The sequence below is a fragment of the Mytilus californianus genome, unplaced genomic scaffold (genome assembly GCF_021869535.1).
Source record: "Mytilus californianus isolate M0D057914Y unplaced genomic scaffold, xbMytCali1.0.p SCAF_14, whole genome shotgun sequence".
Taxonomy (NCBI): Eukaryota; Metazoa; Mollusca; class Bivalvia; order Mytilida; family Mytilidae; genus Mytilus; species Mytilus californianus.
The window spans coordinates 5,600,202-5,612,722 of record NW_026262626.1 but is presented as its reverse complement, the minus strand read 5'-3'; the positions used below and the strand labels follow the sequence as shown (position 1 = coordinate 5,612,722).

At 32.2% G+C, this 12,521-nt stretch overlaps 1 protein-coding gene across 1 annotated transcript in view; it reads right to left on the bottom strand.

Moving 5' to 3' along the window:
* The window catches only part of LOC127724087 (sialomucin core protein 24-like), a 48,495-nt gene extending 37,939 nt beyond the window's left edge, over positions 1-10,556 (bottom strand). Inside the window, exons 1-3 of the mRNA XM_052230943.1 lie at positions 10,551-10,556; positions 2,205-2,321; positions 883-954 (exon numbers count right to left, since the gene is read on the bottom strand). Coding sequence (XP_052086903.1) covers positions 883-954; positions 2,205-2,253 — 121 coding nt within the window. The 5' untranslated portion in view covers positions 2,254-2,321; positions 10,551-10,556. The remainder of the gene's footprint in view (positions 1-882; positions 955-2,204; positions 2,322-10,550) is intronic.
* Between the last annotated feature and the right edge of the window lie 1,965 nt (positions 10,557-12,521).

Genomic DNA, 12,521 nt, shown 5'->3' with positions numbered 1-12,521 from the left:
GTTCTACAAGAAATGTAGGCAAGATATTGCTATATAGATAAAAATGACATTTTCAATACAATTTCTATTTCAAAGAGGCATAAGAGCTGTAAAGTAGTTGATCAGCACTGACGATAAGACTCTTACAAGACTATTCCATGACCTTGTTGATATTAACATTTGATTAAATTTCATACCAATCCTACAAAGAAAGTGGACGTAAGAGTACTAAAAATACAATTTTCCATATAAATTTATATTTCCAATGGATATTACTTAAGTGGTAATAATTGATCAGCGCAGTTTCAAAGTCCTCTCAGACATTGCTGATATAAACATTTGAAATAAATTTCATAACATTCCTACAAAATATGTACTTGTCATGTTTTTTTTTTTTCCATAAATTGTTTTGTTATAAATTTGGCCGTCATTTTTTCTGAATTGAATTGTTTCATATTTTTCCTGTCAGGGCCTTTTACAGCCGACTATAAGATATGGTATTTTCTCATTGTTGAAGGCCGTACGGTTGCCTATGATTGCTTACATCCACTTTATTTGTGGTGGATTGTTGTCTTATTACCAATCATATTACATCTCCTTATTTTTATATTGAGAGTGCTTACAATACAATTTTTCATATAATTTATATTTCCAAGTGGCATAGCTACTTTTAAAAATCAAAAAAGAATGTGTCCATGACTTACACAGATTTTCAAACTTTTCCCAGACATCTCCGATACAAATTTCATAAAAATCAATTTAAATTACTTAATCAAATGCAGTATTTCATCTGCTTTTTAAAAGTAACTGCTGCTGGAGTTTTTATCTTTGGTAAAGGAAACAAATATAATTGCTCATATTTTAAATTTACAATTTACAAAATTGCATATTTTAAATACTTACAAGTTTGGTTAACTTTTTTCGACACATCACATGTTTTATTTATTTCAGCCTGGTTTGATGCATTATGACAACCTGAATTTATAAAATAAAACAATAATCATAAGCCTTTCACTTATTATAACAACTGTCAACTTTCTCAATGTGTAGGGGGTTCCAATGGTTTCCTCAAACAATTAGAATTCTCAATTATATAAACTATAATATAAAAAAAGCACTTAAAAAAGTTAAAATTACATTTTAGCAACTATATACTGATTCAATACCATAGAGTATTATATGAAAATAATTTACAACCAGTAAAAGAGATGGATTTGGTCTGCTTTGGCTTAAAACTGTCAGTCGAGATTTTGAAAACTGGCAGGTATATAAATCATAAATTCTAAAGACAAAATTGTTATAAATTAAAACCCTATTTGCAAGAGTCTAAACATAATCATTGTATTTTGCTACCATATCACTTACTGCAAAGGTCCTACACCATGCAAAATTTCTGATATTGACCGTAAACCAAATCTTTTTGTTCTTTCAAGGGACATTTTCAAGCTTACTCTGGTGATGGTATGACAAAATGTTGAAATTTCAGAATTCAAAATTTAAGCAGGTTCCTGAGTCTTTCAATTGTTTTTATGACCTTGACCTTCGACCTATTGACCTCCAGATCAATAGAAGTCATCCCAAGGGACATAATCAAACTATGTTCCGTGATTAATGGATGTATGGTTTAAAAGATATTATCCAGAAATTAAAACATTTGCCAAAATTTTCTGTTATTAATTGCAGCCATGAACTTGACCTTAGAATAATTTACTCAAAATCTATTGGGGTCTTTTTCATTCCAAGGAGCATTAACACACATGACATTGGTAAAAGTCTGCTGTATGATCAAAAGAACTTTGTCTCTCCCCAAAATTTATGTTTATCTATAGGCACTTTGACCTTTATCTTCAACCAAAACATGCATTAATATTGCCCAAATTTCAATATTTCAATGGCTGCTGTCACTTTAAAATTTGATCTAGTGACCTCAAAATCAACAAGGGTCCTCTTCAAATTGCATTATCAAACAAGTGTTAGCAAGGTTTTTTTATGGTGATAAAAATAGTGTCCAATAATTGAAATGCTAACTTCCAACTGCCAAGATTTCCATATAAAGTTTTCAATATAGCAGCTACACACATATTGTCAAAAAAATTGTTTCCAATCACTGGGTTAAAAAATAACCCTCCAATCAATAGTAAAATCTCAAGATTACTAAAATATAATGGATTGAAATCTAAAATAAACAGTTTTGACAACTTTACCACAATCAATTATTTACCTACCCATGTGAACCTTTGCGGGATCTGTCTTATCAACACACTCATAGAACATACAATCTGACAACTTGGTGATGGTGGTGTTACAACATTTGTCCTTCGTGGTAAAAGCTCTACAGGCTCCTGATAAGAAAACAATTAACCTTCGTCAGCAGTAATACATGTACACATAGCTGAGAGGGTGATAGAGCAGAATGTTACCCTGAGAAAACATTGTCAACTAAGGAAAAGTCAAGGTTGACAATCTTTTTTGAGGGGTAACAATCTGCTCTTTTCCCCTCTTAGCAAGTTATGTGATATTCAAATTATTATACTGATTGTTCTGTTATTCTTGTCTTTTAAATTTTAAATTGAAAGTAATAAACTAGGACATCATGTATATTACATCCATTAATTTAATAAACTATTATCACAGAGATATGTCTCGCCTTTTTGTAATTTTGATAATGCAAATGTTGAAATTAAAATAGCAATACTTTAACATGTAAGTTATGCAAATATTCAAAGTCGATGAACCATGACTGAAGGTACATGGCTAAACAATCTCCATGGAATGAGATGTGCATATTCAAAGTCGATGAACCATGACAGAAGGTACATGGCTAAACAATCTCCATGGAATGAGATGTGCCAATGCTAATACAACTGCATACCAAATACCATTGACTTATATAAGTCGTTCCCTTTAAACAAACCTAAACACAAACATTAACTTGTAAACTATGTAAAAGTTTCAAAGTCAATGAACCATGATCAGGGTTGGGGCTATATAATCTCCATGGAAACGATACTTGCAAATACCAATAAATTTGCATACCAAATATCATTGACTTAACATTAGCAGTTCATCTTAAACTGATCTAATCACAAACTAATACATATAAACTAAGCAAAAGTTTCAAGGTAAATAGACCATGACTGAAGGGGCAAGGCCAAATATTCTCCATGGAAATGAGATGTGCTAATGCTTATACAGCTGAACACCAATTAACATTGGCCTACCACTAATGGTTCCCCTTGAACTGACCTAATCACAAACTAATACATGTTAACTTAGCAAAATTTTCAAAGTCTATAGACCATGACTTAGGGGGCGGAGCCAAATAATTTCCATGGAAATGAGATGTGCTAATGCTTATACAGCTAAACACCAATTTACATTGGCCTACCACTAATGGTTCCCCTTGAACTGACCTAATCACAAACTAATACATGTTAACTTAGCAAAATTTTCAAAGTCTATAGACCATGACTAAGGGGGCGGAGCCAAATAATCTCCATGGAAATGAGATATGCCAATGCTTATACAACTGCATACCAAATATCATTGACCTACCACTAGTGGTTCCCCATAAATTGACCTAATCACAAACAAATACATGTAAACTATGAAAAGTTTCAAAGTTAATAGACCTTGACTGAGGGGGCGGGGCCAAATAATCTCCATGGTAATGAGATGTGCCAATGCTAATACAACTGCATACTAAATATCATTGACCTACCACTAGTGGTTCATCATGAACTAGACCTAATCACAAACTAATACATTGTTGAAGCCGTCGCTGCCGCCGGAAACAGCATACCTATGCCTCGCTTTTTGACTCCGTCAAGGCGAGACAAAAAGAACACAAATGATCAAGTGTCTCTTTGAAGAGTAATAGAATATATATCATGGATAGAGAAGAATGTCTCACTCCTATAAACCAATCAAAATCTGGCATTTTAACATGTAGTATTGTAAATATATCATTTTGTTATTGTGGTAATTAATGAAGTCCTTGATTGCTAAAATAAACACATTTTTAATGTAAACGGTTTTTTTTTTCATAGACAGACAAAAACATTAGTCATTCCTTAAATAATGAGAGGCAGATGAAGGGGGGCCCAGGGTGCCTGGGCCCCCTTTTTTTAGGAAATTTGGTTGATTATATAGGGAATCACTGAAGCATGACTGGAGCGGGCCCCCTCTTAGGCAGTCAGTGCCCCCCTTATGAAAATTTCTGGATCTGCCACTGGTAATACTAAATTTATTTTGGATATCATTTAGTAAATAGAATAGATATAATTGTGTAACACTCATATAACACAATTGTATGATAATTGATATATCTCTTAAAAGAGACATCTTAACACTAAATGATTCTCGAAGTAAAATGTCTAAGAGAATAAAAAAGAAACTGAAGAAGGCCAGTGCAGTAACGTCATAAAAGATGGTTCAATTACTACAATTATGTAATATCTGTTCCCTAATGGAATTTGAAACAAGAATCTAAAAAGAGAAACAACACATGTCAATTTAGAATTGACACCTCTCCATTGATTTGTTAAAAAGACCTTAAATCAAGTTATTATACAACTTTAAATCACAACACAAAACTTGTGAAAAAGGATGAAAGAAAATGTCAATTCTTTGTCATAAAAAATATCATATGAGCTGCGCTGGGTTGAAATCAACCTTATGCAAATGAATATCAATACATCTGTTAACTTTTTTTTGGTTGAAAAAATTTGTACGGACAGTCTGCAACTGTTTAAAAATTCAGTTGTTATAAGAACCCTACAAAACAGACCAAAACCTCATCTTTCATTTCGTATTTGAATGTTCCAAAATCAATCAAAGTTTTATACATGTATATTTACATGGCACTTGCATAAGGTTGGTTTCTATCTGACTCAGCTCATATACAATACCTTACCTTTTAATTCTAATACAAAATAAATAAGATCAATATAACAATATATCCTTCAATCATACCCGATAACGATTATTTGATCCCACTAGACACATGCAGGATTTTCTAAACAAGTATATATTATGTAGACTGTATAAAGATGGAAAAGAAAAAAAAAAAATCCAAAAAAAATACACACATAACTTTTTTTTTTTTTAAATAAAAAAATTCAGGCACAAAAATATGTATGTACCATAAAAGATGATTTGCATTTATTTATGTATGTATCAAACTATGTAACTATATCTAACAATCCTAAAGTTAGTTTTATTGTTTAAGACAACCTGCTCTTTTATTAAATATTAATATATCAGTGTTTCTTGTAAAAGCTCTAGTTACAGTAAGAGAAAAAAAAACCTTTCAGACAGTAATGTTGTCTAAAAAATTTCATATCAATTTGTAGACTGAGGTATAAAGTTATTGGGTTTACAAAAGATTAAAATGTAGATGCCTCTCTGGTATTGATGACTCATTTTTCTTATCACCTGATTTACACATAGCAATACTTTATATGCTAATAAAATGCTCCGCAGGGCGCAGCTTGATACGACCGCAGAGGTCGAACCCTGAACAGTTGGGGCAAGTATGGACACAACATTCAAGCTTGATACAGCTCTGAATTTGGATTGTGATTAAATATTTGACACAGCATAGGTTTCTGACACAGAATGAATGTGGTCTAAGAACTTAAAAATTTTAAATTGGACATTCACCTATTATGGTCCAATATCCAAAATCTAAATACATGGTTAGATTCAGCATATCAAAGAACCCCAAGAATTCAATTTTTGATGAAATCAAACAAAGTTTAATTTTGGACCCTTTTGATCTCAATGTGGACTAAAATGATAACAGGGCCCAAAAATCAAAAATCTAAATACATGGTTAGATTCAGCATATCAAAGAACCCCATATATTCAATTTTTGTTGAAATCAAACAAAGTTTAATTTTGGACCCCGATTTGGACCAACTTGAAAACTGGGCCCATAATCAAAAATCTAAATACATGTTTAGATTCAGCATATCAAAGAACCCTAAAAATTCAATTTTTGTTAAAATCAAACTAAGTTTAATTTTGGACCCTTTGGACCTTTATGTAGACCAATTTGAAAACGGAACCAAAAATTAAGAATCTAAATACACGGTTAGATTCGGCATATCAAAGAACCCCAATAATTCAATTTTTGATGAAATCAAACAAAGTTAAATTTTGGACCCTTTGGACTTCAATGTGGACCAATTTAAAAACGGGGCCCAAAATCCAAAAACTTAATACACGGTTAGATTCAGCATATTAAAGAACCCCATATATTCATTTTTTGTTGAAATCAAACAAAGTTTAATTTTGGACCCCGATTTGGACCAACTTGAAAACTGGGCCCATAATCAAAAATCTAAATACATGGTTAGATTCAGCATATCAAAGAACCCCATATATTCAATTTTTGTTGAAATCAAACAAAGTTTAATTTTGGACCCCGATTTGGACCAACTTGAAAACTGGGCCCATCATCAAAAATCTAAATACATGGTTAGATTTAGCATATCAAAGAACCCCATATATTCAATTTTTGATGAAATCAAACAAAGTTTAATTTTGGACCCTTTTGATCTCAATGTGGACAAAGTTGATAACGGGGCCCAACAATCAAAAATCTAAATACATGGTTAGATTCAGCATATCAAAGAACCCCATATATTCATTTTTTGTTGAAATCAAACAAAGTTTAATTTTGGACCCCGATTTGGACCAACTTGAAAACTGGGCCCATAATCAAAAATCTAAATACATGGTTAGATTCAGCATATCAAAGAACCCCATATATTCAATTTTTGTTGAAATCAAACAAAGTTTAATTTTGGACCCCGATTTGGACCAACTCGAAAACTGGGCCCATAATCAAAAATCTAAATACATGGTTAGATTCAGCATATCAAAGAACCCCATATATTCAATTTTTGTTGAAATCAAACTAAGTTTAATTTTGGACCCTTTGGACCTTTATGTAGACCAATTTGAAAACAGAACCAAAAATTAAGAATCTAAATACACGGTTAGATTCGGCATATCAAAGAACCCCAATAATTCAATTTTTGATGAAATCAAACAAAGTAAAATTTTGGACCCTTTGGACCTCAATGTGGACCAATTTAAAAACGGGGCCCAAAATCCAAAAACTTAATACATGGTTAGATTCAGCATATTAAAGAACCCCAAGAATTCAAGAATAAAACCCCATTGAAATTGATCAAGAAATAAGCAATTTATACGAAGTATCTTCTTTTGCACAATACTGTGCAATTGATTATTTCTTGCTATTGCGCAATACTGTACAATTGACAATTTCTTGCTATTGCGCAATATTGTGCTATTGGATATTTCTTGCTATTGCGCAATACTGTGCAATTGAAGATTTCTTGCTATTGCGCAATACTGTGCAATTGAAGATTTCTTGCTATTGTGCAATACTGTGCAATTGAAAATTTCTTGCTATTGCACAATACTTATTATATAATAATTTACACATCCTGTTTGGTGTGTATCTCCTACCATATCATTATTATTTGCTTTTAAATATAAATCAGAAATAACCAACTTAAAATGGAAAATTTTAAAAGAAAAAATAAAAAAGGAAAAAAAGAAAAAAAAAAGAACCCCCCCCCCCCCCCCAAATTTTTTGAACCCCCTTATGATTCATCACCCCCAAACTCAATCTCAGCCTTCCCTTTGTGGTATGGTACCTTGCAGTACAATTTCAGAGAGATCCATACACTTGAACACAAGTTATTGTCTGGAAACTAGAAAAATGCTTATTTTTGGCCCCTTTTTGGCCACCAATTCCTAAACGTTTCGGGCAATTACCCCCAAACTCAATTCCAGCTTTCCCTTTGTGATATGGAACCTTGTAGTACAATTTCAGAAATATCCAAACACTTACACACAAGTTATTGTCATGAAACTAGAAAAATGCTTGTTTTTTGCCCCTTTTTTGGCCCCTAATTCCTAACATTTTGAGGCAATTACCCCCAAAATCAATTACAGCCTTCCCTTTGTGATATGGAACCTTGTGGTACAATGTCAGAGAGATCCATACACTTACACACAAGTTATTGTCTGGAAGTTACAAAAATGCTTATTGTTGGCCCCTTTTTGGCCCCTAATTCCTTAACTGTTGGTACCATAACCCCCAAAATCAATCCCAACCTTCCTTTCATGGTATTAAACCTTATGGTAAAATTTCATGGAGATCCATTCACTTAAACTAAAGTTAGAGTGTGAAAACCAATGTGTCTTCGGACGACGCCAGACGACGCCGGACGACGACGACGACGACGACGCCAACGTCATACCAATATACGACCAAAAAATTTTCAATTTTTGCGGTCGTATAAAAATAGAAACTGGACTGTTTTTAAAACTCTATGTGCATCTTCAACAATGAACAAGACATTCCTTAACATTGTGGACTAGATTAGAATTAATGACAAAAATCTTTTTTTGTTAATCTTGCATTGATTTTTTTCTTTTTCTCTATATCTTCTTTATTTTGCCCAAAACAAAAAAAATTAAAAATAGGGTAAAAAAACATCATCATTTAAGAGCAAACACTCTAATAAAATGTCTACTGATGTTTTCAGCAAAATGATTTACTTGAAGATCTTGTCTTGTTGATATCTTTTCTTTCTAAAGTGTTTATCTATCTATTATAATTTTCAAGATAATAGACAAAAACACTAAAAATGGATAAAAATCATCATTTAAGAGAAATAACCCCAATAAGGTGTAAAATTACAATTTATGCCATTTAACATATATGCATATCTTGTCATGCTGATCAATTTTGCTTAGTTTTGTTTCTATATATCTATAAAAATTTTAAAGATAAAAGACAAAATACTGTTGACACAGAGATATGTCTTGCCTGTTGGTATAAAATTCAGAAAAAGACAATCGAATGGACAGCAACATTGCTTATTCATTCAAAGTCGCTGAACAAACTAGTAGGCAGGGCCTCGAAATGGTTGATAAACTGAGATGTACAAACAGCAGTGTAACTTTATAGAAAATATTGTCTATTGTAAGTAGTTCCTATCAAACTAACTTAGTCATAAAACTTAACATTGAAAATTGTTAATTGATGGAAAGTCACTGGACCATGACCTAGGAAACAGGGCCTTAAAATAGAAGTAAAACTAATATGTACTGATAGTAATGCAACTTTATAGAAAATATCATTGATCTATCACAAGTAGTTCATATCGAAATAACTTCAGCAGAAAACTTATCATTGAAAATTGCTAATTAATTGAATTTATGATCACTGGACCATGACCTAGGGTACAGTGCCTCAAAATAGTCTTCAAACTGATATGTACTGAAAGCAATGCAACTTCGTACAAAATATCATTGATCTATCACAAGTACTTCCTATCAAAATAACTCAAGCAGAAAACTTAACAATGAAAATGGCTAATTAAATCAAAGTCACTAGATAATGGCCTAGGGGGAAGGGCGACAAAATTTTTGTCTAACTGATATGTACTGATAGTAATGCATCTTCATACAAAATATCAATGATCTATCACAAGTAGTTCTTGTCAAACTAACTTAAGCAGAAAACCTAACAAATTTGACGCCGTCATCCCAGCTGTTGCCTAAAAAGCAATCCCTATGTTTTGCTTTCGGTGACTTCGTTGCAAGAGAGACAAAAATTGTGATTTAAGGACAATAACTTCAATAAGGAGTAGTGGGCTAATTTTCTACATATGACTTGAGAGCACATCTTGTCTTGCTGATCATTTTTGCTTATTCAGGTTTCTATCCGTCTACATATATTATAATTTTTAAGATATAATGCAAAACATGAAAAATTGGTAAAAATCATTATTAAAGGGCAAACACTCTATTAAAGAGTCATCAAACGATTTCCTCCTTTACAACCTTGCTGATCGTTTTTGCTTATTTAACTTTCTGTCTATCTATTATAGTTTTTAAGATATTAGGCAAAAAAGCAAAAATCAGATAAAAATCTTCATTTAAGGCCTAGGGCAAGAACTCCTATAAAGAAGTCTTCTGACAATTTTGATATAAATTGACAATAGGTAGATCTCAACATTCTGAACATTTTTGCCCCTGTCAGATTTTTTTCTATCTATAGCAGTTTTCAAGATAATAGATACAACTTGCATTTTACCCCTGCTTTCTATTTTCAGCCATTGCAGTCATCTTGGTTGGCAAGTGGGGTCATCAGACAATTTTTTAAACTAGATACCCTGATGACTGTGGCCAGGTTTGGTTAAATTTGGCCAAGTGGTTTCAGAGATGATTTTTGTCAAATTTATTGGCGACAAGGGACGACGAACGCTAAGTGATGAGAAACGCCAGGTGAAAGATAACAAGGGGACATTAAAAACTTGTAAGACAACCAAAAAACATCAAGACAAAAAATAAAAAACAATGCAACACTATAAAAGAAAACTTAAAGACTAAGCAACAGAAACCAAACCAAAAACCAAGGGTGATCTCAGGTGCTCAGGGTAAGCAACTACTGCTCCACAAGTGACACCCATTGTGTTGCTCATGTATTAACTTGAATGACTTAATACAAATGCACTTACCTTCAGTTTGACCTGAATATAAAATAAAAGTGCAAATACAATTTAATAATTTCTGCAAAGACTAACACTTTACATCTTGCAAAAGTAAAGGATATATACAGCCTTGAGGACTATCATGAAGAGTTAAAAAACATATTAGAGATGATACCTTTAGAAAATAAAATTCCCAAGACTGCTGCTATACATGTACAGCTTTTCCCATTATTCTCCTAATTTTTATGAGCAGCTATTTAAAAAAAAAAATTATTTAGATCATCTTAAGTCATACTGAAATAATCATGGGTTATGAGTATTTTTACTCTTACGTTTTTGCAAAAAGAGTAGCATAAGTCTTAAGTTGAAATTCAAGAGTAAATGTCAGTATATATATATATATCTTTGCTCATTGTGAAATTTGTTTTGAAAATGCACATACAACTACTAATATTTAGGGCAAAGTTTTTCTTAAAACAAAGGTATCTGCCTTGAAGTATTCCAAGTCTTCTTTATGTTTTGGGGGCTTTCTTGCAAGTAATTGTGCCCATGGTCTTTATCACACCAATCGAAAACAACACATACAGAACTTCCATCAAAAGAACCTTGATATCTCTTCTTGGAGTTACCACCCTTTAGCATTTCTAAATCTTTATGACTAATAAAGTCAACTGTTTGAAGTGCTTTCATTTGAGGTCTGTTACCTTTAAACTTAAAAATGAAGTTAAAATCAAACTTACATGAATCTGTGTATTCTTTACAAAGTTTTGGTAAATCTGTGGCATTGTAGCAAGCTAAAACATAATACAAATATATGGTTATCAAAAAATATTAATAAACAAACAAACAAACAAACAAAACAAAAAAATACTTTATTTGCCAATCATGGTGCCCAAAACGAGCAAAATAATTACCATTTTTAGGTGTGTAAAGTAAGCAGGTTTTTACCCTAGGAATGATTTCTGAAAAGGGATGTGCGTATTATGCATGGGTATATTTTTCTTAATACTTTTTTTCAGGCCGAATTCCGATCAAGAAACCAGGTGGTCTGGAGGAAAATATTTTCGTAGCATAAACTTGATTGTTGTTATGTTTTACATGTATATTTGTACCTTCTTGTATCGGATTTGTAATGTTGTATGCAAAGAAAAATCATTTAAATGCTTTAGTAGTTGTTTTTTGCGTTTTCTCGTGTTCTCAGTTGCCGTCCGGAAGTTGCATTTGATCATGTCCAAATTAGAGATGAAGGACTCTGTCAATGGCAGTTTATCACTTACTTTGTATATGTGTTCTAACAAGGAATACAGAGGGTAAATGTATGAAAATTGAACGAAACACGCCCGTTTGATGATAGCGACCACCATTGCTTTTTTTACTTTCGTAGTATCAGGTGATCAAGTGTCATTTTTTATTAAAACCTTCATACAATTCATAATTGCAGACATGTCAATGCCATCTTGTAAACTGTATGGATTACATTAAGGAACCAAATTAATCTGTCAATTGATTTTGTTCTGACAGCGATTAGACTTCCTAATTGACATTCAATAAGAGTGTGATAATCCGGATTATACGATTCAATGAGTACCAACAAACAATAAATAAAATTAGCAGAGATTAATATTTATTTCAGCACTAATTTATCAACATAAATATTACAATTTATTTATTTATTGTGTATTTAAGAATATTTGTAATGATTCCGTATTCTGTACAAGATTCACCGATAACGATTTGCATTTAAACAACTTCTGGATTTAACACTTCCTGTTGTTCTAAATCAAACACATCCGTGGAAACAATAAAGAGTCAAACATCGTTTGCTAAATTATTTATTCTGCAACAATAGTTTCATTATCCTGTTATCAACCAGGATATTGTTCAATTTGTCTCCAAAAAGAATCATTTTCTAGAGACACATTTTACTGAGTTTCAAGTTGGGATTTTTCCAGAAAGTCCCTGCCTGTAAAGCATAAGAAGAAACTTTTTTTCTCATGT